The following is a 23659-nucleotide window of genomic DNA, read 5'->3' as shown; positions in this document are numbered from 1 at the left end:
TTTGTTTACAAAGACCTACCTGAATAGCTGAGTTCATGAAACACGTATTTCCCAAGTTACTTAAGCCACAGAGGCCTGGCTGTTCATTGTTTCTTCCAGGTTCTGAATAATCATAGTTCTTATAAGCAGTATATGATGGGAGACAGTAATTTGAGTTTTTCACACTGGAAGAAAAAAATATTTTTCATAATGCAGCCAATTATATTACAACATAGTTAAAGAGTACTATAGGCCTATTTATGAGATATGTGGTCGATCATTAAATTTCTTTTATAAAGCACTCATTTCAGATACTTTTAAAAACGTGAACCTTAAACAAAATAACCCACCCTGAATTAAGATATTCCTCATCCAATCAACAAAATAACTATCATATACCACACCAATCAATACAAACCACTATTGTACCTTTCTACTTTTGATTAACTGGAGCAGCTTTACAGCTTGCTCCATTCCCTATTGCTCCATCAAATTTAAAACATTCAGATTTTAAATAGTATCTGCAGCAACAAATCATCTCCTTTATGACCCTTTTGCATTCTGCTACTCTAATAGAGTAAAAATGGTAGAAATAATAAGAGTTACACTTTAGTTACAGGTAAGAGAAGAGATTTCCAAGGCCACTGTGACATCACTGTTCTGATGCCCTGAAGATTCTATGTAGTTTCTAAGCTAGACCAGCAAAAACTAATATTCAAATGCAGAAAAAAGCCTGGGTGAACAGGAATGCAAAAATAATTCAAAGCAAGTATATCCGAGTGTTATTTGCCTTTTCTTTCTTCTAGTTTCTCAGACCAATGTAGTTTATTTAATTAGATAAATATAACCTCAACATAATTTAAATCTTAATATGAAACAACTCTATAATATTCTAAAAGTTACAAAATCAGGATAATTTTTAGAAAGAAGAAAATAAATGATCTCTCTTCCTTTTGCATATAATAAAAAGTCTTGTGAAAAAGAAAGGACTCTTTCTTATTTTTCAATAGGTTATCTTATAAAATATGTATGATGAATATTTCAGATATAATTCAAAAGCATGTTTTCAACCTTTTTTTATTCATTAGAAAAAACCTGAGTGAGAAGATCTTTGCTAAAAGCAAATGATGCTATAAATAAAACACCTTTATAAATGAACCTGATAAATCAGTATCTAGCAATTCACAATTGGCTATAATTTATCCCTGGTAATATTCTTTTTTAAGTAGTTTTTTCTTATAATTTCAAACACTTCACTTCATTATTCCATATACTACACTCTTACTTTATTATTATGAGTTTATGTGAACTATACTACTACCTGTTATAATAAAGTCTTCAGTAAACACACACACCAAATAGGTAAAACACACAAAACCAAACCAACCTAAAATTATACAGACAGTGTTAGCCTATGAATGTTTCTGTTTTTTTTTTAAAAACACTCCTTTTTCCTACAAACAAAAATGGTTAACTCATCAACTGTCAAAAAACAATCCACCCTGAGATAAAACCAGAAGGGGCCTAAGAAATGTAAAACTGGTAATTCAAATTCAGAATTGCTAGACTTATAGCTACTTACTTGTTTTAAACTAAAACAAACAAAACAAAAAATTCATGAAACTTTTTATGGGATATCATTAGCCTTATGATTCATATTTTATTTTATATTCCTAGTAACTAAAAAAGTACAAAGCATCTATTAGCAATTTTAAGTATTTTCACTCATAATTGGATTACTGAATCTAACTTTGGGTACACACAACAAAAAGCTGAAGTACAAAAAAAGATCTTGTTTTTCTTTTATTAAGTGGTGCTAAAAATGAAGATCTGTGTATTATTTTAAAAAATGCAAGGCTTGCATTTTCTACACATTCTACACATTACTGAGAAAAAAAACTTCTGGCTGTAAAAGCAGAGTAAAATTCAAGCAGCCAGAGCACACAGGAAAGTATGCCCAAATGCATGCTCATGCACACACACAAACACACAAACAATACACACACACACACATGTGAAAAGACTAAAAGCACATTTACATGCTCGTTCCATAAGTATATATTCAGATATCCTGTCTCTCCCCACATGTAACTTTTTAAAGGGATGCTGGAAGCTCTACTCTTCTGTGCAGCAACATGATGGAGTTTGATGGAATAGAAATTCCTATTTACTGAGAAATGAACAAAACACTTATTTGCAAAGCAGTTTTGTTTTGTTTTTAAAAAAGTCTATATCCCTAAATAATATCTACATTTAAATGACAGAGAAAGTATAAACTTTGCTCAAAAACTGAGATAGTCTAGATGCTCAAAAATAATAATGAAAACCAATGAATTTAAGATACTTTAATATTATCTTGATTGGTCACTTACAATCCACGTTATGTGTGCTCTAAATGAAATATTAAGGTTTGTCATGGAAAATATCAAAACTAGAATTTATATAATTCAAAAAATATATGAAAACCTGGGACCTAAAGATAGCCTCTATTATCTTTCATGACTATGTCTACTAATTATTTCCTAACGATCTTAAGCTAGTCATCATCTTTTAAGGCTATGCTACTTTGCAAAAATAAATTTACAGTAATAGTAATGGGACTTTTAATACTACATTAGATTAATTCTGTATATCTATCCTTCTTCAATAAAGATACACTAAAAATGCAAAATTTTTTGGTAAAATTGAATCTTATCCTTCTATAAAAATGTTGGATTGACTTTTAAAACTAGCACTGACACCTGACATTATAAATATATAATTTAATTCCTCATAATTATAATTATGCCCATTTTGCAGTTAATGAAATGATGCTTTTAGCTAACAAATTTATTAAGAGCCAGATGGCTAGCTGTAGTGGTTTCCAAAATTCACATTTCCTGTTCATGGCTCAATCTCATACAGGTAATCATTTTCGTTAAATAAAAAAAAAAGATTTAAATGAATTAACAGAAAAATAGAAATGTGCTCTGTATTTGGAATGTCCAATTGAGACAATAAACAGATTAAAAATACTTTTTTTAAAGGCAGTGTTAGTAATATATTAAAGCAAATACAGCAGGGTAGAAAAATACAGGTTATAGAACTATTACCAGAAAGACGATTTGATAGATATTTAAAAATGTACTTAAGGCCGGGCGCGGTGGCTCAAGCCTGTAATCCCAGCACTTTGGGAGGCCGAGGCGGGTGGATCCCGAGGTCAAGAGATTGAGACCATCCTGGTCAACATGGTGAAACCCCGTCTCTACTAATACAAAAAATTAGCTGGGCACGGTGGCGCGTGCCTGTAATCCCAGCTACTCAGGAGGCTGAGGCAGGAGAATTGCCTGAACCCAGGAGGCGGAGGTTGCGGTGAGCCGAGATCGCGCCATTGCACTCCAGCCTGGGTAACAAGAGCGAAACTCCGTCTCAAAAAAAAAAAAAAAAAAAAAAAAAAAAAAAAAAAAAATGTACTTAAATTGAGGCAAAACCAAACAGTTCAGTGACTAACAGGTAAAATTATGACACAAGGTAAACAAACTATATTATATTAATAGATTTTTCATAATATTAGTTTTTAATAAAAACTTATTAAACTTAAATGAAATAATTCCAACTATACTGTATTATTTGGAATTATTTTATAATGATATGCTTGTTTCTGGAAATGAAAATTTTGTATCTCAGAAATGTATCAGTGTAGGGTTAAACCTTGAATTTGTAAATAAATTTCTTATGAGCTTGTGTATTATAATTATTGATTTTAATATATTACTTATACTTGTAGACTATTTCCACATACATGAGTTTTCAAAAACATACTTAATCCAAAAGGTCATTACCTATTTTACATACTTTTAAGGAAACTATGCTATTTCTATCTGACGTCTTTCCACAAGTTGAATGGAAATGCAAGAAATAAATTTTATGTAAAATTGTTTAAACGTGACAGAATTCAAGTTTTTTAAGTTTTAAAAAAACTTTCCATTTTATGAATGCTTAAGTTCTGTTCCTTACAAAGAAAGACAATCCATACATAAAAATGCACTTTTAAGCTCAAAATGGTCACAACATCATGGTACCTCAGTGACTATTTGCTATTAAGATTCCCTAATATGACAGGACTATTTTAGTGTCTGAATTAAAAAAAAAAAAAAGCTAAAAATATAATGCAGTCATACGATAGAATCACTGAAACTTAAGATTAGAATTTCTTTCAACAGTTTCTGTAGTCAGAGGTTTTGAGACTATACTGTCACACGTTTACTATAAAAGTGCAAACAGAACAAAACCAGAAACATACCAGACCACATATACAAATATGGTAATTCTGGTAAAAATATAGTCTACATTCAATATAGTCTATATACAATGTTAAAAATCTCTCCAAAGAATGACTGTAAATACCTGTACATGAATTATTTTATAGGAAATATAGGAGCCATCTGCAATGAGTAAATCATAAGTAATATTTTATCTACTAGGAAAAAATGACTTTTGATAAGTTTACTTAAAGCTCTCATATAATACAAACTGAATTACAAGGGGTTATTTTCACCTTTTTTTTTTTTTGGCCTGCAGACATACATTTTTAAATAGAAGAGAACATACTACAGTGTAATTTTGAATATTTAGCATCTTCAGTATTTTAGTATTACACCATGATGTAATATTATTCAACATAGTGCACATATCTTTTTATGAATAACTGAAATAAGAATGTGAACATTTTAAATCTTTTTGATTCATATTGGTAAACTATTTTGTTAGGAAAATTATTCTAATACTCCAAACACTCAAAATCCTTATAAGAATATACATCATTGTTGAATCTTTCCCAATGTGACTGAGGTAGGGGAAAGCAAATGGAGTTTTTCATGGTTTTAATTTACATATCTCTAATCAGTAGTGAATGTGAAAATTTAAAATACTTATCCCAGGTGAGAAAGGTGGCTCATGCCTATAATCTCAGCACTTGGGAGGCTGAGGCAGGAGGACTACTCTCTATGAAAATAAAAATAATTAGCCTGGTGTGGTAGTGTGTGCTGTAGTCCTAGCTACTTAAGAGGCTAAGGTGGGAGGATCACTTGAGCCTGGGAGGTCAAGGGTGCAGTAAGCTGTGATTTTGACAATGCACTTCAACCTGGGTGACAAAGTGAAACCTTACCTCAAAAAAAGAAGTTTATCCCTTATTTAATTCCTTACTTTTACTGTCCAGTGTTTCCAAGACTGTCTTAGAAAATTTCTGATTTTTATGAGCTTGATATATTAAGAATATATATCCTTTATCACTTGTGACAAGTATTTTTTCCCATTTATTTGTCCTTTTTTAATATGCTTAACAATTATCTTGGATTTAAAATTCCAGAGAGAAATTCTCAGGCATGAGCCAATTTTCTCAACAATATTTCCTGGATAATCTGCCCATTCCTATTAGTCTACAATGCCTCCTGATCACAATAAATTCTTTTTATACAAAGATCTGTTTCTTAGCAGTTAGATTCCACTGATATGTAGACATATTTTTGGGTCAGTACTATGCTGTTTGAATGTTTATGTATTTATAATACATTGTGATATTTAGTTTAAGACTAATCCTTCTTCATTATTATTTTTTCCCATAATTATTTTAGCTCTTGTCATCTACTTATAATTCATATGTATGTCAGAATCATTTTTGTCATCCTCCCCCAAAAGATAAATTTAAGGGAAAATTAATTCAACATGTAATTTTAATTATTGATGTTTTAATTTTAAAGACTATTTCACAAAAAAGCTTTAGTCTTTTAGAATTTAGTCGCTGAGATAATCGGATGCCATTTAGAAACTGAAAAAATAAATACGAGTATTTTATAATTAGTTTAAGCATATAAGTATATACTAATATATAATTAGTATAAGTATTAGATAAATATCTAGTACTATATGTTAGTGCAAATATCTAAATACTTCCAACCTAATCCATAAATGGCACTATACATATAAAAAAATAAAAGGAGGATAATCATCTTTAGATCAATATCCTTCCCATAATTTGGGTTAATTACAAATAATAAAGGCTTTCTTTTGACCCTTTTCAATAAAATAGACATGTCAGTGTTCAAGGTAATACACTCAGAGTCAATACAAGGTAATACACTCAGAGTGAAGCCCAAGTAACCCTGACCTTCAACTTTTTTTCTTATAGCAATAAAAGAAAACACACTTAAACAAAATTTTTATAAATTCTATGATTCTAAATTTTATTTGGCAAGGGGTAAGGAAATTGTTTTTCTGAACTTCTTATGAAAAAGTGATTGCCTTTTTCATAAAAAAAAATTTATATGTGCTTTCCACTTGAGAATCACTGATACATACTTTTAAAAAATACTTTATTTTATATAATTACATATCTAGCTCTAAAATGACATCTGAATTTATACTCTTCCTAAAAAATTGTGTTCTAACAAACTTCTAAATATATTTCAATTAATGTTTAGTATATAACATTCTTTAAGTGTTTTATTTCTTTCAGTATATGTATTAAATGGAGAAGTAATTTAACTGCTTTCTTTTTTGTTAAGTTACTCAGGGAAGAACTAATCAGTAATTTAAAAGAAAACCAATTTTAATGCATTAAGACTTTTATCCTAAATTTTAGATACAAGAGATTTTTTGCAACCATAATAGGGTGATCAATTAAACAAAGAGTTTTTAAGATGCAGTGCTTACTTTCTGTTGTTGATGTTGTTATAATTATTTGATAGAGATGAAGGAGAGATCTTTGGTAAAGTTGAAAAATTGGATGCACCTGGGGACCTTTAAAAATATGAAAATGTTAAATTAGATAAAAAAAATGAAGAATTTTATAATTAATTATGAAATAAAAAAGAACTAACAGATGACAATGTTTGTAGTAAATGAATGCTGAAAATAGATTTATGAGCAAAATCACTATATATCCTTTGTTTTTAAATTCTGAATGTATAAAAACATAAAGTACAAAAGGGAACTATTTTCAAATAAAATGTATCAAATTAAATATGCGACTTGCTATTATTCCTATAAATCTACTAACTACATATACCAATTTCCAAGTTTAGGAAACCATTTTTAACATTTTATGATCAATATCCATCAGTCAATGGAATTAAACTATTCTACTTTGTTTCTCACTGGTACACCATGGCATTTTAATTATGTACCACACTGACACAGAGATCAGAGAATGTTACCAATCCTTAAAAATTTAAGTCAATGGGGACAAAATAGATAAAAGAATTCCAAGCATAATCCCAATATGTTATATTTGGCCAAAGTAAAAAGTCATAAATCTGACTATAGTATACATACCTCATTATTCAGAATCTTTTTGAAGAAATCGCAATACTATTGGTTTTTAATCAAGAAATATGCATTAAAGGCATGATTTATAATCAACAAATCTATAATACAGCAATAATTAAATACTTAAAGGTCACTAAAAGTTTTATTTACCCTTGTAATTTTGTAAACGTTATTTTAATTTACTAGGCAACATCTAGGGAAGGGGTTGTAAAAAAGCTAGGTTTCAGTCCAGTGACTCTGTCATTGTAAATTCTAAATTAGTGAGGCTCAAAATGATTCATTTAAAATATTATATTTACTCAGATGCTAATGAGCAATGAAATGGTAAACAGGCATAGAAGCATAATCTACAAAATTTGCCTTTTTTTTTAAGACAGAGTTCTGCTCCTGTTGTCCAGGCTGGAGTGCAATGGGGCAATCTCAGCTCACTGCAACCTCTGCCTCCTGGGTTCTTGCAATTCTCCTGCCTCAGCCTCCCGTGTAGCTGGGATTACAGGTATGTGCAACCACATCTGGCTAATTTTTTTGTATTTTCAGTAGAGTCGAGGTTTCTCCATGTTGGTCAGGCTAGTCTCAAACTCCTGACCTCAGGTGATCCATCTGCTTTGGCCCCACAAAGTGCTGGGATTACAGGCATGAGCCACCACACCTGGCCCAAAATTTGATTTTAAGTGATTTGGATTTATCTAAATATATATACTTACAGTGCATCATACAGAACAAATGGTGGGTAATAACATTTTTTAAATATAAAAAAATTTACATTTTTATTTCATTTTTATTTATTTTTTTAGAGACAGGGTTTCACTCTGTTGCCCAGGCTGGAGTGCAATGAAACAATCATAGCTCACTGCAGCCTTGACCTCCCAGGCCCAAGAGCTCCACCATCTCAGCCTACTGAGAAATTGCAACTATAGGTGCGTGCAACCATGTCCGGCTAATTTAAAAACAATTTTTTTTGCAGAGACAGAGATCTCACCATGTTGCCTGGGCTAGTCTCAAACTCCTGGCCTCAAATGATCCTCCTGCCTTGCCCTCCCAAAGCACTGGGATTATAGGTGTGATTACAGGCTGCACCAGGCCTAATTTAACTTTTAAAGTTTAATACATTATGAAATCTTAGAAAAAATTTTCTTTCTTTTGAAAGAGATTCTTTTAGCTGATAAATGCTATATGTTAATGGATTATGTTAAGTGGGATTTCTAGTTAGGTACCCTTCTGACAGAAATGCCTTTAATAAGATTTTATTTAAACTCAGAAACAAAATACGATCAACCAAGTTTTAATATAAAACAATGTAGAGTACACAGTTAAAAATTTTAATAATCCTAATATTCTCACATAGTAGTTTTAAAACATTAATAAAAAATGGAGATATTTTGGCATTTTTCCGCCACATTAAGAATTCTAAATTAGGAAAAAACATCTAGATTGATTAGAGACTGAGTTATAATAAATTGAGGACGTTAATTTTTTAAAATGTAATTCATTACAACTTTTCAGAAACATATATATAAATTGAATGTTCCCCTGAATCTTACTTAAAGTAAAAATTATGGAAATAAAGATCCACTGCTTCGTCCAATAAAGTGGTTGAGGGATAGATATATATATATATATTTATAAAATATATATACATATGGTATATACTTTGTGTATATATACACATACTGTGTGTATGTGTATATACATATACAGTTTTTTCTTTTCTTCCCATCTGTAGCCTTTTTTATTATTCATTAGCAACTCTAAGAACTGTATTAGAAGGAAAAGAAAATGAAATACCATAAAATTAATTTGTATTTTCAGTTTTTATGGAGTTCATTCAACTACTCAAACATTTATTAAATATTACATGCCTCACCCTTGATAAGTACTGGGAATACACAGAAAGACACAGTTCCTAACCTCAAACAGCTCACAATCTAATAGGAAAAAATGACATATAAGCAAAATGACTGTAATATAACAAATTCTTATATAAAATTTTATGGGTGGTAACATGAGGTGATTTAAAAATGATGTGCAATTAGAGGGATAGGTGGGAAGTAAAAGAGTATTACAGGTAGGAAGAATAGCATGTAGAAATCATGTAGAAACCATGATGTGTTCATGGAATTACCAGTAAATTCAGCTTGGCTCAAAGACTAGGAGGTACTGACAGGAAGAGAGGTTAGTTACTAAGGTAGGTATGATAGTAAAGGGTCTCTTTTATGCTCGATGAAGAAATCTGGATTTTATCCAATTGTGCTGGAGCATGTTAAAAGATTTTAACAGGGTATCAACAGAATCAGATTTGTATTCTAGAAACTTTTAAGGAAGAGAAAAAGACTAAATATTTGGAGACCAGTTAGGGAACTATAAAAACAACAAAGATAAGAATTAGTAAGAGCTGTTAAGAAAGTAGAGTGGGCAAGGGCAACATAGCTTGCATATTTAGGAAGTGGTTCTCAAAGTATAGTCCATGGATCCTGGGAGTTGTCAAGACCCTTTTTAAGGTGTCCACTGATGAGGTCAAAACTATTTTCATAATAATATTAAAGTGTTATTTAAATGTTACTTGACCTGTTTCACTGAGTGGATATTTGCTACCGACAGTGCAAAAGCAATGGTAGATAAAACTGCTGACACCTTAGCATGAATCAAACGAGAAGCACTAATCTACTTCACCACCTCACAGTAAAAGTTTCACTTGAGAATACCCACATTGAAAAAATAAACAATCACTGACTTTATTGAATCTTAACCTTTAGTTACACTTCTTTTTAATATTATTTGATAAACTGGGAAGTTTGCATAAAGCATATCTGCTATAAACTGAAGTACCATGGCTGTCATGAGGAAAAGCTTGTGTAATTATTTGAACTGCATGAAATGCAAGTGGTACCAGTTACTATTTTCAGGACACCACACTCTTTTTTCTCTTTTACATTAGGAAATGACAGTGTATGCTTATTTGGACTTGGCGATTGATATGGTTTGGTTCTGTGTTCCCACCCAAATCTCATCTTGTAGCTTTCACAATCCCAGGTGTTGTGGGAAAGGCCTGGTGAAAGACGACTGAAACATGGGGGTGGGTCTTTCCCATGCTGTTCTTGTGATAGTGAATGGGTCTCACAAGATCTGATGGTCTTAAAAATGGGAGTTTCTCTGCACAAACTGTCTTTCCTTGCCTGCCGCCATTCATGTAAAACATGACTTGCTCCTCCTTACTGTCTGCCATGATTGTAAGGCACTCCCCAGACACACAGAACTGTAAGTCCAATAGACTTCTTTCTCTTGTAAATTGCCCAGTCTCAGGTATGTCTTTATTAGCAGCGTGAAAATAGATTAATACAGTAAACTGGTACCAGTAGAGTGGGGTGTTGCTGAAGATACCCAAAAATGTGGAAGTGATTTTGGAACTGGGTAATAGGCAGAAGATGGAACAGTTTGGAGGACTCAGAAGAAGACAGAAAAATGTGGGAAAGTTTGGAACTTCTTAGAGACTTAGAGGACTCAGGAGACAGGAAGATGTGGGAAAGTTTGGAACTTCCTAGAGACTTGTTGAATGGCTTTGACCAAAATGCTGATAGTGTTATGGATAATAAAGTCCAGGCTGAGGTGGTCTCAGATGGTAATGAGGAACTTGTTGGGAACTGGTGCAAAGGTAACTCTTACTATGTTTTAGCAAAGAGACTGGTGGCATTTTGCCCCATGCCCTAGATATTTGTGGAACTTTGAACTTGGGAGAGAATATTTAGGGAATTTGGCAGAATACATTTCTAAGCAGCAAAGCATTCAGAAGGTGACTTGGGTGCTGCTAAAGGCATTCAATTTTAAATGAGAAAAGAACATAAAAGGTAGGAAAGTTTGCAGCTTGACAATGCAACAGAAATGAAAATCCCATTTTCTGAGGAGAAAGTCAAGCCAGCTGTAGAAATTTGCAATAAGTAACAAGGAGTTAAATGTTAATCCCTAAGACAATGGGGAAAATGTCTCCAGGGCACGTCAGAGGTCTTCACAGCAGCCCCTCCCATCATAGGCCTGGAGGCCTAATAGGAAAGATGGCTTTACGGGCCAGGCCCAGGGCCACCCTGCTCTGTGTAGCCTAGGGACTTGGTACCCTGCATTTTAGCTGCTCCAGTCATGGCTAAAAGGGGTCAAGGTACAGCTCAGGCTGTTGCTTCAGAGTGTGGAAGCCCCAAACCTTGGCAGCTTTCACGTGTGGTTGAGCCTGTGGGTGCACAGAGGTCAAGAACTGAGGTTTGGGAACCTCTGCCTAGATTTCAGGGGATGTATGGAAACGCCTGGATGCCCTAGCCTAAGTTTGCTGCATGGGTGGGGCCCTCATGAAGAACATCTGCTAGGGCAGTGCAGAAGGGAAATGTGGGATTGGAGTCCCCATACAGAGTCCCTACTGGGGCCCCACTTACTAGAGCTGTGAGAAGAGGGCCACTGTCCTCCAGACCCCAGAATGGCAGATCTACTGACAGCTTGCACCCTGCACCTGGAAAAACTGCAGACAATGCAGGCCCACGAAAACAGCCAGGAGTGGGATTATACCCTCCAAAGCCACAGGGGTAGAGCTGCTTAAGGCCATGGGAGCCTAACTCTTGCACCAGCGTGACCTGGATATAAGACATGGAGTCAAAGGAGATCATTCTGGAGTTTTAAGATTTGACTACCCTGCTGGATTTCAGACTTGCATTGGGCCTACAGCCCCTCTGTTTTGGCCAATCTCTCCCATTTGGAATGGGTGTGTTTACCAAGTGCCTGTACCCACATTGTATCTAGGAAGTAACTAACTTGTTTTTGATTTTACCTGCTCATAGGTGGAAGGGACTTGCCTTGTCTGGATTGAGAACTGGACTGTGAACTTTTGAGTTAATGCTGAAATGAGTTGAGACTTTGGGGGACTGGTGGGAAGGCATGGCTGGTTTTGAAATGTGAAGATATGAGATTTGGGAGGGGCCAGGAGCAGAATTACATGGTTTGGCTCTGTGTCCCCACCCAAATCTCATCTTGTAGCTTCCGTAATTCCCAGGTGTTGTGGGATGGACCTGGTGGGAGATAAATGAATCATGGGGGTGGGTCTTTCCCATGCTGTTCTCATGATAGTGAATGGGTCTCATGAGATCTGATGGTTTTAAAAACGTCAGTTTTGGGAAGGGACCAAGATAGCTGAATCTAAACAGCTCTGGTCTGTGGTTCCCAGTGAGGCCAATGCAGAAGGTGGGTGATTTCTGCATTTCCAACTGAGATACCCAGTTCATCTCATTGAGACTGGTTAGGTAGTGGGTGCAACCCACAGAGAACGAGCAGAAGCAGGGTGGAGCATCATTTCACCTAGGAAGTGAAATGAGCTGGGGAACCTCCCTCCCCCAGTCAAGGGAAGCCATGATGGTCTGTGCTACCTGGCCCAGGTACTACACTTTCCCCATTGTTTTTGCAATCTGCAGATCAGGAGATTCCCTTGTGAGCCTACAACACACCAGGGCCCTGGGTTTTAAGCATAAAACTGGGTGGCTGTTTGGGCAGGCACTGAGCTACCTGCAGAAGTTTCTTCACACCACAGTGGTGCCTGGAACCCCAGCAAGACAGAACCATTCACTCCCCTGGAAAAGGGGCTGAAGCCAGGTAGCCAAGTGGTCTCACTCAGTGGGTCTCATTCCCATGAAGCCCAGCAAGCTAAGAACCACTGGCTTGAAATTTTCACTGCCAGCACAGAAGTCTGGAGTTGACCTGGGATGATCCAGCTTGGTGGGGGAAGTGGCGTCCACCATTACGGAGGCTTTAGTAGGTGGTTTCCCCCAGCACTGCTGAGATTGGGAGGTTTTGACTGGGCATAATTCATCACAGTGAGGCAGAGTGGCTGTGGCCAGACTGCTTCTCTCCATTCCTCCTCAACTGGGCAGGGCATCCGTGAAGGAAATGCAGCAGGCCCCAGCCAGGGGCTTACATATATAACTCTCACGTCCCTGGGACACAGGACCTGGGTTAGAAATGGCTGTGAGTGTAGCTTCAGTGAACTTACTCTTTCCTGCCTGCAGGCTCTGAAGAGAGCAGCTGATCCTGATAAGGGGGATTCTCCCAGCACAGTGCACCATCTCTGCTAAGGAACAGACTGCCTCTTCCAGTGGGTCCTTGACCCCTGTGCCTCCTGCCTGGGAGAGACCTTCCAACAGGGGTGGACAGACACCTGGCATCAGGCCAGCTTCCTGTATGATGAAGCTTCCAGAGGAAGTATTAGGCAGCAATCTTTGCTGTTCTGCAGCCTCCACTGGTGATACCCAGGTGAAGAGGTCCTGGAGTGAACCTCCAGCAAACTGCAGCAGACCTGCAGAAGAGGGGCCTGACTGTTAGAAGAAAAACTAACAAAGCAACAACAACATCATCAACAAAAAGACCCCTACACAAAACCCCCATCCAAAGGTCATCAGCCTTAAGAAAGGTAGACAAATCCACGAAGATGAGGACAAACCAATGCAACAGTGCTGAAAACTCCAAAAACCAGAATGCCTCTTCTCCTCCAAATGACCGCAACTCCTTTCCAGCAAGGGCACAAAACTGGATGGAGAATGAGACTGATGAATTAACAAAAGTGGGCTTCAGAAGGTGTATAATAATAAACTCTTCTGAGCTAAAGGAGCATGTTCTAACCCAATACAAGGAAGCTAAGAACCTTGATAAAAGATTACAGGAACTGCTAACTAGAATAACCAGTTCAGAGAGGAATATAAATGACGTGATGGAGCTGAAAAACACAGCACAAAAATTCATGAAGCATACACAAGTATCAATAGCTGAATCAACCAAGTGGAATAAAAGATATCACAGATTGAAGATCACCTTGATGAAATAAGGGATGAAGACAAGATTAGAGAAAAAAGAATGAAAAGGAATAAACAAAGCCTCCAAGACATATGGGACTACGTGAAAAAGACCAAATCTACAATTGATTGGTATACCTGAAAGTGATGGGGAGAATGGAACCAAGTTGGAAAACACAGTTCAGGATATTATCCGGGAGAACTCCCAATCCAGCAAGACAGGCTAACATTCCGATTCAGGAAATACAGAGACCACCACTAAAATACTCCATGAGATCAACCCCAAAACACATAATCATCATATTCTCCAAGGCTGAAATGAAGGAAAAAATGTTAAGGGCAGCCAGAGAGAAAGGTCAGGTCACCTACAAAGGGAAGTCCAACCGTCTAACAGTAGATCTCTCTGTAGAAACCCTACAGGACAGAAGAGAGTAGAGGCCAATAATCAACATTCTTAAAGAATTTTCAACCCAGTATTTCATATCCAGGCAAACTAAGCTTCATAAGCGAAGCAGAAATAAAATCCTTTCCAGACAAGCAAATGCTGAGGGATTCTGTTACCACCAGGTAGCCTTTTAAGAACTCCTGAAGGAAACACTAAACACAGAAAGGAAAAACTGGTACCAGCCACTACAAAAACACACCAAAATAAAATGACCAATGACACTATGAAGGAACTGCATCAACTAATATGCAAAATAACAAGCTAGCATCATGATGACAGGATCAAATTCACACATAACAATATTAACCTTAAATGTTAAATGGGCTAAATTCCCCAATTAAAAGACAGAGAGGCAAACTGGATAAGGAGTCAAGACCCATTGGTGTGCGTATTCAGGAGACACATCTCACTTGCAAAGAAACACACAAAGGCTCAAAATAAAGGGTTGGAGGAGTATTTACCAAACAAATGGAAAGCGAAAAAAAAAAAAAAGGAAAAAAAAAGCAAGGGTTGCACTACTAATCTCTGATAAGAGACTAAATCAACAAAGATCAAAAAAGGCAAAGAAGGGCATTACAGAATGGTAAAGGGATTAATGCAACAAGAAGAGCTAACTATCCTAAATATATATGCACTCAATATAGGAGCACCCAGATTCAAAAAACAAGTTCTTACAGACCTACAAAGAGACTCAGATTCCCATACAATAATAGTGGGAGTCTTTAACACCCTATTGTCAATATTAGATCAACGTGACAGAAAATTAACAAGGATATTCAGGACTTGAACTCTGGATCAAGTGGACCTCATTGACATCTACAGAACTCTCCACCATAAACCAACAGAATATATATTCTTCTCAGCATTGCATGGCACTTATTCTAAAACTGACCACATAATTGGAAGCAAAACACTCCTCAGCAAATGCAAAAGAATGGAAATCATAACAAACAGCCTCTTGGACCACAGTGCAATCAAATTAGAACTCAGGATTAAGAAACTCACTCAAAACCACACAACTACATGGAAATTGAACAACCTGCTTCTGAATGACTCCTGGGTAAATAACAGGAGTTACAATAAACAATAAATAAATAATGACTTTCTGGGAAATTAAGGCAGAAATAAAGAAGTTCTTTGAAACCAATGAGAACAAAGAGACAATGTACCAGAATCTCTGGGACACAGCTAAAGCAGTGTTAAGAGGGAAATTTAGGCTGGCTGTGGTGGCCTACTCCTGTAATCTCAGCACTTTGGGAGGCCGAGGCAGGCAGATCATGAGGTCAGGAGATTGAGACTATCCTGGCCAACATGGTGAAACCCCATCTCTACTAAAAATACAAAAAATTTAGCTGGCCGTGGTGGCATGTGCCTGTAGTCCCAGCTACTCAGGAGGCTGAGGCAGGAGAATCTCTTTAACCTGGGAGATGGAAGTTGCAATGAGCTGAGATCATGCCACTGCACTCCACCCCTGGGTGGCAGAGTGAGACTCCATCTAAAAAAAAAGGAGAAAAAGTTATGGCACTAAATGCCCATATCAGAAAGCTGGAAAGATCTGAAATAGAAACCCTAATATCACAATTAAAAGAACCAAAGAAGCAAGAGCAAACACATTCAAAAGCTAGCAGAAGACAAGAAATAACTAAGATGACAGCAGAACTGAAGGAGAGACTGGAAGAACGCTTCAAAAAAAAAAAATCAATGAATCCAGGAGCTGGCACAGACAAGGATGGCCTCTCTCAACACTCCGATTCAACACAGTATTGGAAGTTCTAGCCAGGGCAATCAGGCAAGATAAAAAAATAAAGGGTATTCATATAGGAAGAGAGGAAGCCAAATTGCTTCTGTTTGCAGATGACAAGATTGTATATTTAGAAAACCCCACTGTCTCTGCCCCAAAACTCCTTAAGCTGATAAGCAACTTCAGCAAAGTCTCAGGATACAAAATCAATGTGCAAAAATCACAAGCATTCTTATATACCAACAGACAAGCAGAGAGCCAAATCGTGAGTGAACTCACATTCACAATTGTTACAAAGAGAATAAAATACCTAGGAATACAACTAACAAAGGATGTAAAGGACTTCCTCAAGAAGAACTACAAACCAATGCTCAAAGAAATAAGAGAGCACACAAACAAATGGAAAATATTCCATGCTCACGGATAGGAAAAATCAGTATCGTGAAAATGGCCACACTGTCTGAATTAATTTATAGATTCAATGCTATTCTGATCAAGCTACCATTATTTTTCTTCACAGAATTAGAAAAAATTTCTTTAAACTTCATACGGAACTAAAAAAGAGCCCATATAACCAAGATAATCCTAAGCAAAAAGAACAAAGCTGGAGGCATCATGCTACCTGACTTCAAACTATACTACAAGGCTACAGTAACCAAAACAACATGGTATTGGTAACAAAAAAGATATATACATCACTGGAACAGAACAGTAGCCTCAGAAATAACATCACACATCTACAACCATCTGATCTTCAACAAACCTGACAAAAATAAGCAATTGGGAAACGATTCCCTATTTAATAAATAGTGCTGGGGAAACTGGCTGGCCATATGCAGAAAACAGAAACGACCCCTTCCTTACACCTTATATAAAAATTAACTCAAGATGGATTAAAGATTTAAATGTAAAACTCAAAACCACAGAAGGAAACCCTAGAAGAAAACCTAGGCAATACCATTCAGGATATAGGCCTGGGCAAAGACTTAATGACTAAAACACCGAAAGCAATAGCAACAAAAGCCAAAATTTACAAATGGGATCTAATCAAACTAAAGAGTTTCTGCATAGGAAAAGAAACTATCATCAGAGTCAACAGGCAACGTACAGAATGTGAGAAAGTTTTTGCAATCTATCCATCTGACAAAGGGCTAATATCCAGAATCTACAAGGAACTTAAACAAATTTACAAGAAAAAAGCAAACAATCCCATTAAAAAGTGAGTGAAGGATATGAACAGTCACTTCTCAAAAGAAGACATTTATGTGGCCAACAAACAAATGAAAAAAGCTCATCATCACTGGTCATTAGAGAAATGCAAATCAAAACCACAATGAGATACCATTTCACACCAGTCAGAATGGCAATTATTAAAAAGTCAGGAAACAACAGATGCTGGTGAGGCTGTGAAGAAACAGGAATGGTTTTACACTGTTGGTGGGATTGTAAATTAGTTCAACCACTGTGGAAGACAGTGTGTCAATTCCTCAAAGATCTAGAACCAGAAATACCATTTGATCCAGCAATCCTACTACTGAGTATATGCCCAAAGGATTATAAATCATTCTACTATAAAGACACATGTACACCTATGTTTATCGCAACATTATTTACAATAGCAAAGACTTGGAACCAACCCAAATGCCCATCAATGATAGACTGGATAAAGAAAATGTGGCAATATACACCATGGAATACTATGCAGTCATAAAAAAGAATGAGTTCATGTCCTTTGCAGGGACATGGATGAAGCTGGAAGCCATCATCCTCAGCAAACTAACACAGGAACAGAAAATCAAACACCACATGTTCTCACTCATAAGTGGGAGCCAAACTATGAGAGCACATGGACAGAGGGAGAGGAATATCATACACTGGGGCCTGTTGGCAGGTGGACAGCAAGGGGAGTGAGAGCATTAGGACAAACACCTAATACATGCTGGGCTTAAAACCTAGATGATGGGTTGATAGGTGCAGCAAACTACCATTGCACATGCACAGCTATGTAACAAACCTGCATGTTCTGCACATGTATCTTAGAACTTAAAATAAAAAAACAAAAAAACAGACGAACAAAAAAAGGGAGTTTCTCTGCACAAGCTCTCTCTGAGACATGACTTGCTCCTTCTTGCCTTCTGCCATGATTATGAGGCCACCCCAGCCATGTGGAACTGTAAATTCAATAAACCTCTTTTTTTTTTTTTTGTAAATTGCCAGTCTCCTGTATGTCTTTATCAGCAGCATGAAAACAGACTAATGCAGCTATCAAGCAGATATTTTCTCAAAAATGAATGAAGGAAGGCTGCCACTTCAAGGAAAACAACGCATTTGCTGTCACTTCAAGGAAAACAATGCATTTGCTGCCAATGATAAAATTTGGGCTTTTGAACAAGAATTAGAATCTTGGAAAACTTGACTCTGCCATCATGAAGTTGATAGCTTCCCAATACTTAGGCTTTTCTCATAAGATAGGTGATGTTCTAAAAAATCTGATTTGAAAAAAATTGTAGACTAAAATGTGTCAACATTTGGAAGATCTGCCTAACTCAGTGAATCAGTATTTTCCAAATGACCAAAATGCATGAAATTACATATGAAAGATTTTACTATTATAAAAGGTTCACTGATATGGTTTCAGATACCATCATTAAACTTGAAGACTTAAACCACCATACTGGTCAAGTGTTGATGTGGTATTAATGATCTGAAAACACTCCTTTTCAACTATGTATCTGTGTGAGGCTGAATTTGCTTCATGTACTTCAACCCAAACATTGTATTATAATACATTAAATGCAGACACACATACAAGAATTTAGCTGTCCTCTGTTCAGTCAGATGGTAGAGAAATTTGCAAAAATAAAAAACAATGCAACCCTTTTTGGTAATTTTATTGTTTTGAAAAATAGTTATTTTCATAAAGATGTTATTTATGTCAAAATACAATGGTTTGTATTGTTACTTAAAAATACCTTAAAATCTTAATTCAATTTCAAGCATAACAAATATTAACAGATATAACCCATATAACAGAAGTTCTTTGGGTCTTTAATAATTTTTAAGAATGTAAAGGGGTATGGAGATCAAAATGTTTGAAAACTTCAGATTAGGAGGCAGAATCTGCAAGACTTGCTGACTAATTAGTCGAGAGAAGGAAGGCTGGAGGAGGAACTCAGGATGGCTCTTAGATAGTACTTGAAATAGGGAATACAGGAAATGGTTGAGGGGATGTGAGCGGGAGGGGTAAAAAGTTTTGGTTTAATCTGAGGTGGTGAGTCCTACATGAAATTTACAAAAAATATGGAATTCAGAAAAGTGGTCTAGTCTAGAAATAAAGAATGGCATATCTGTGTCAGTTTGAGCTGGGAGAGAGGATTGGCATAGAATCACCTAATTGTGAACACCTACTATGATATGAAAAAGAGAGTTCTGACAGAAATCAGTGAATGTCAATGCATTTAAGGTCTGAGCAGAGCTGCTGCACATAGTCAGTGAAGCTGCACTGCAGCATGCCAGGGAGGGCCTGTTACATGGACTACATATGATACGAATGATGCCCCCTAGAGCTGTGCACAATTTGCAAAACCAAATGTGGCGACCCTAAAGAGGAAGTGAGCTAGACAGACAAACGACTGGTCAGAGAGGCGAAGTCCTTGGAATAAAAGGTGGTATCATGTATTCAAATTCAGGGAATTTCTTTAGGAGATGGTTATCAAAAAGAAATACTAAAGAAAGGCAAATAAACTAGGTTAAAAAGGACAAATAAGAACTTTGTTAAATCCTGAATAGGTGGCAAGCAACATTAAGTATAACTTTTTAAAAGTAGGTGGTTGTCAAAGAAAGAAAAGCTAAAGGATGGTATATGGAATAAGTGCATGGTTTTTGGTTTTAAAAATGCAAGATTTGTTTATGTTCATAGGCTGAGGGGGAAGATGACATTAGAAAAGAAATAAAAATAATGAACTGTGTTTACCATATGTGTGGCAGTATGCTAGGCATTTATGTATGTAAGAGAGAAGAGATAATAAAAGAAAAAGCAAGGAATAGGAAGCATCAAGATAAATACTATAGGTGGACATGGTTGACAGGTAAAGGTAAAGTGTAACAATTTTACAACACTGTTACAGACATTACTGATGAGTGATAACACATCATTTATCTCTTCTGATTCCAACTTCTGACTCAGATTACACATGGTCCAATCTAGCTAACATTTGTGGAGTTAATAACAGGTTATTTAAGGGTTGACTAGTCAGTCCGTGGATGATAACTAGAGCCCTTTAGCTCTCTTTCTGTGACGTAATGTAGAAATTAAACTGTTCACTAGCAACTCTGCTCTAGTGGCTTTCTAGAGAAAGAAGAGAAAAAATGCTAAGAATATCATACATTAACTAGACATCAAACCACTTACCTAGAATTAAACTAATTTTGGCCAGTTTGGGCTAGGTGTAACATATCGTCTCTTCAGACAGAGAAAGGTAAGGCTTCCATTTAGCTGAAGTGGTTTCATGAAGAGAGAAAATTCAGCCTTACTCCTGACAAATGAATGTTTGCAGTATCTGAATTTCCTTATACCCAATATGTTTCAACTAAAAACATTCAATTCAAGGCTAAGCTGAGCCTCTTATTTCAACAGAAAAACATAACTTGCTTTGGGCAAGTCAACCAAACATTTAACACTCATGGATAGCTAACATCATATGAACAACCAAAATATAGAGGTCTGAACACTGACACAGCAAAACAGTTATTTAAAGATTTTTATATTTTCAAACTCAACATTGTAAAACAACTTCATTTGATAAAAATCTAACATCATAAAACCAAAATTATCTTAACAAAAAACAAGATCAACATTACACTCTCCATTTCTAACAATCATCCTAAGACAAGTTCTGAAAGAAAATGAAAATTCCAAATCTCCTAAGAAATTAAACACTTTTACTGTTGTAAGATACAGATTAGTTCAGTTCAACAGCACTTGCTGTGTGCTTCCTACATGCCAGGAAGGGTGTTAGGTACCTAAAGACACACAAAAGAGAGTTTAAGTAGATTTGTATTATATATAAATTGCTTTTCATAGCTCTATTTTTCCTTATTTTGACTGCTTACTTTTACATATATTTGGTAACATAAAACATTCAATTTTAAAGAACTGAAACTAAAATCATTTTTCAGCCATTATGAATCTAAGCACCGAACTTGCAACCCATTTTTATTTAAACTTTATTATAGAAATTTTGAAATATACATTAACCCTCATGTACCTAATATCAGAAACTCAGCTTCAAAAATTAACATTCTAGTGCTTGCTTCAGCAGCACATACATATACCAAAATGGGAACGATACAGAGAAGATTAGTATGGCGCCTGCAAAAGGATCACATTCAAAAATTAACATTCTGCCATACTTATTTTTTCTACAATCCCTGCAGCTTCCCTCCAACCCCCTTTTACTGGAATAGTACAAAGCAAATTCTAGACACCCTTACTTTCACCTGTAAATATTATAGTATATATCCCTAAAAAATAAGGGATTTTTTGTTTTAATCAGTGCATACCATTATCAGTCCCAATCCAATAACCAGTTTGTGTTCAATTTTTTCCCAATTTCTTAACTGTTTTTCCTCCCAGTTGGTTAGTTTGAATCAGGATCCAAAAAAGCTCATACATTTGCAGATTAATTTTAACAACTGCAAAGGCCCTTATTGCTCCTACCAGCTAACTTCTCTGATTTCATCTTACTGTGACTACATTTATTTTCCATTCATCCTGACTTCTGTATCTATTTATATAGTTAATCTTGATTTATATGTGTTAACTGTAAATTACTGAAATCCTTTTTAGAATAAACCGGGGGAGAAAGGAAGAAAGTGTTCAATAATTATTTGGGAGTACATAAGAATGTAAAGCATCTATATGAGAATTCTAAATTTAAACTACATGCATTTACACATATACTGTTTAAAGTTTCTAACTTCAATTACATTTAGATACGGCTTTTAAATATTGCATCTAATACTAGTTCATCTTGATTGACCATGCTCTGTTTGGTAAAACTTGGAGACATGGTATGAGGTTATTTTTCTACAACTCAAAGTAAGTAGAAATTTAGGATGTAAAGATCTGTTTAATCTATATGCATTTCCAGCATTCCAAAGGAAAAGCTGCACATATATTTAAGATCTTAATGAATGTAAATGACCTCTAAGTACGGAATTATGGGGTAGTGTTTCTGTACATGCATAAGGATTTCCAAAAAGGAGTTGGAATTTAGACAACTAAAATTACAATATAAACATAGTTTACTGGTAAACAGCAGTAGAAAGGAACTTCATTCTAACATTATTATAATGTCTTTCTCTTCAGGTGACAAATACCTATAAAGGGTGTGTATGTTTAAATGAATTTATAAAGTAGTTTCTCTCCCTGTTCAGGAATCCCGCCTCTCTAACCAAGTCCCACTTTATGTTTCTTCTTTCGGCATAATTCACGATGAGTGCGCTATACTAGTTGTTCCCTTTTCTATTTATCGCCTTTTTCCCGGTTATGTATTTCTCATTCCCATCATGCTGCCAAATACTATAGGCTAGTTTAAACAATGTTCTCCATGTGTTAAGTACATTAATCAACCCTCTCTGTTCTCTATTCCTTCCATCTTTGCAACATTCAGCATTTCTGACCATACCCTTTCTTCTAAAAGTTCTTTTCCTTTAGACTCTGTAACAAAATGGGATCCAAGTTTCCCTAGGCCTTCATGATTATTCTATTTGATGCCAACTGTTCTTTATTGTTTCAGGACCTCTTCAAGGTTTTGGTATGTTGTTCTTTACATTTTTGGTTAGGTAATTCATATATGCTTATATTCCTGTTTCTACGAATATGACTCCATACCTGCAGTTCTCAGTACTCCATACTGCAGTTCCCTTTCTTTAATTGTATCCTAAGCACTTTTGTTTGGCTATTCCATTACCTCGAACTTCAAAGTCTCAAAAAAAGTCACTCTATGTCTGTTTCTTAATGCGAATGATAACATAAAATTAGGCATAAAAGGAAATTTAAGGCTTCAAAATGTCTTTTAAAATGTAACAGCTGGGCACAGTGGCTCACGCCTGTAATCTCAGCACTTTGGGAGGCTGAGGTGGGCAGACTGCTTGAGCTCAGGAGTTCGAGACCAGCCTGGGCAATATGGTGAAATCCCATCTTTACAAAACAAACAAAAAAACAACCAACCAACCAACCAAAAATATCCCCCAAAATTAGCCAGGTGTGGTGGTGTGCCTGTAGTCCCAGCTACTTGGGAGGCTGAGGTAGGAGGATCATCTGAGCCGAGGAAGTCAAGGCTTTGGAGAGCTGTGACTGCTCCACTGCACTAC

At 35.8% G+C, this 23659-nt stretch overlaps 1 protein-coding gene and 1 non-coding gene across 9 annotated transcripts in view; one reads left to right on the top strand and one right to left on the bottom strand.

Annotated features, from left to right (window-relative positions):
- USP15 (ubiquitin specific peptidase 15) overlaps positions 1 to 23659 on the bottom strand; it is a 146910-nt gene that overhangs the window by 47796 nt on the left and 75455 nt on the right. For 5 of the 8 annotated variants that reach the window (XR_002478460.2, XR_002478461.2, XM_012444917.2 and 2 more), the window contains 2 exons: positions 6670 to 6756; positions 20 to 164 (listed from right to left, as the gene is read on the bottom strand). Coding sequence is in view for 6 of the 8 variants with exons in the window: in XM_012444917.2 (XP_012300340.1) it covers positions 20 to 164; positions 6670 to 6756 (232 nt within the window). In the remaining 2 variants the exon portion in view is untranslated. Of the gene's footprint in view, positions 1 to 19; positions 165 to 6669; positions 6757 to 19158; positions 20631 to 21024; positions 21305 to 23659 lie in introns of those variants that run through there. The other 3 variants (XM_012444918.2, XM_021670243.2, XM_021670242.2) reach the window with 3 other exon arrangements.
- On the top strand, positions 21590 to 21698 carry LOC135275501 (U6 spliceosomal RNA). Its single transcript, XR_010343129.1, has one exon. It is a non-coding gene; the product is annotated as a U6 spliceosomal RNA (small nuclear RNA).

The sequence above is a fragment of the Aotus nancymaae genome, unplaced genomic scaffold (genome assembly GCF_030222135.1).
Source record: "Aotus nancymaae isolate 86718 unplaced genomic scaffold, 86718_ANA_hifiasm-v0.15.2.pri h1tg000016l, whole genome shotgun sequence".
Classification (NCBI taxonomy): Eukaryota; Metazoa; Chordata; class Mammalia; order Primates; family Aotidae; genus Aotus; species Aotus nancymaae.
The sequence above is the reverse complement of the archived record's forward strand: the minus strand, read 5'-3'. Positions and strand labels throughout refer to the sequence as shown.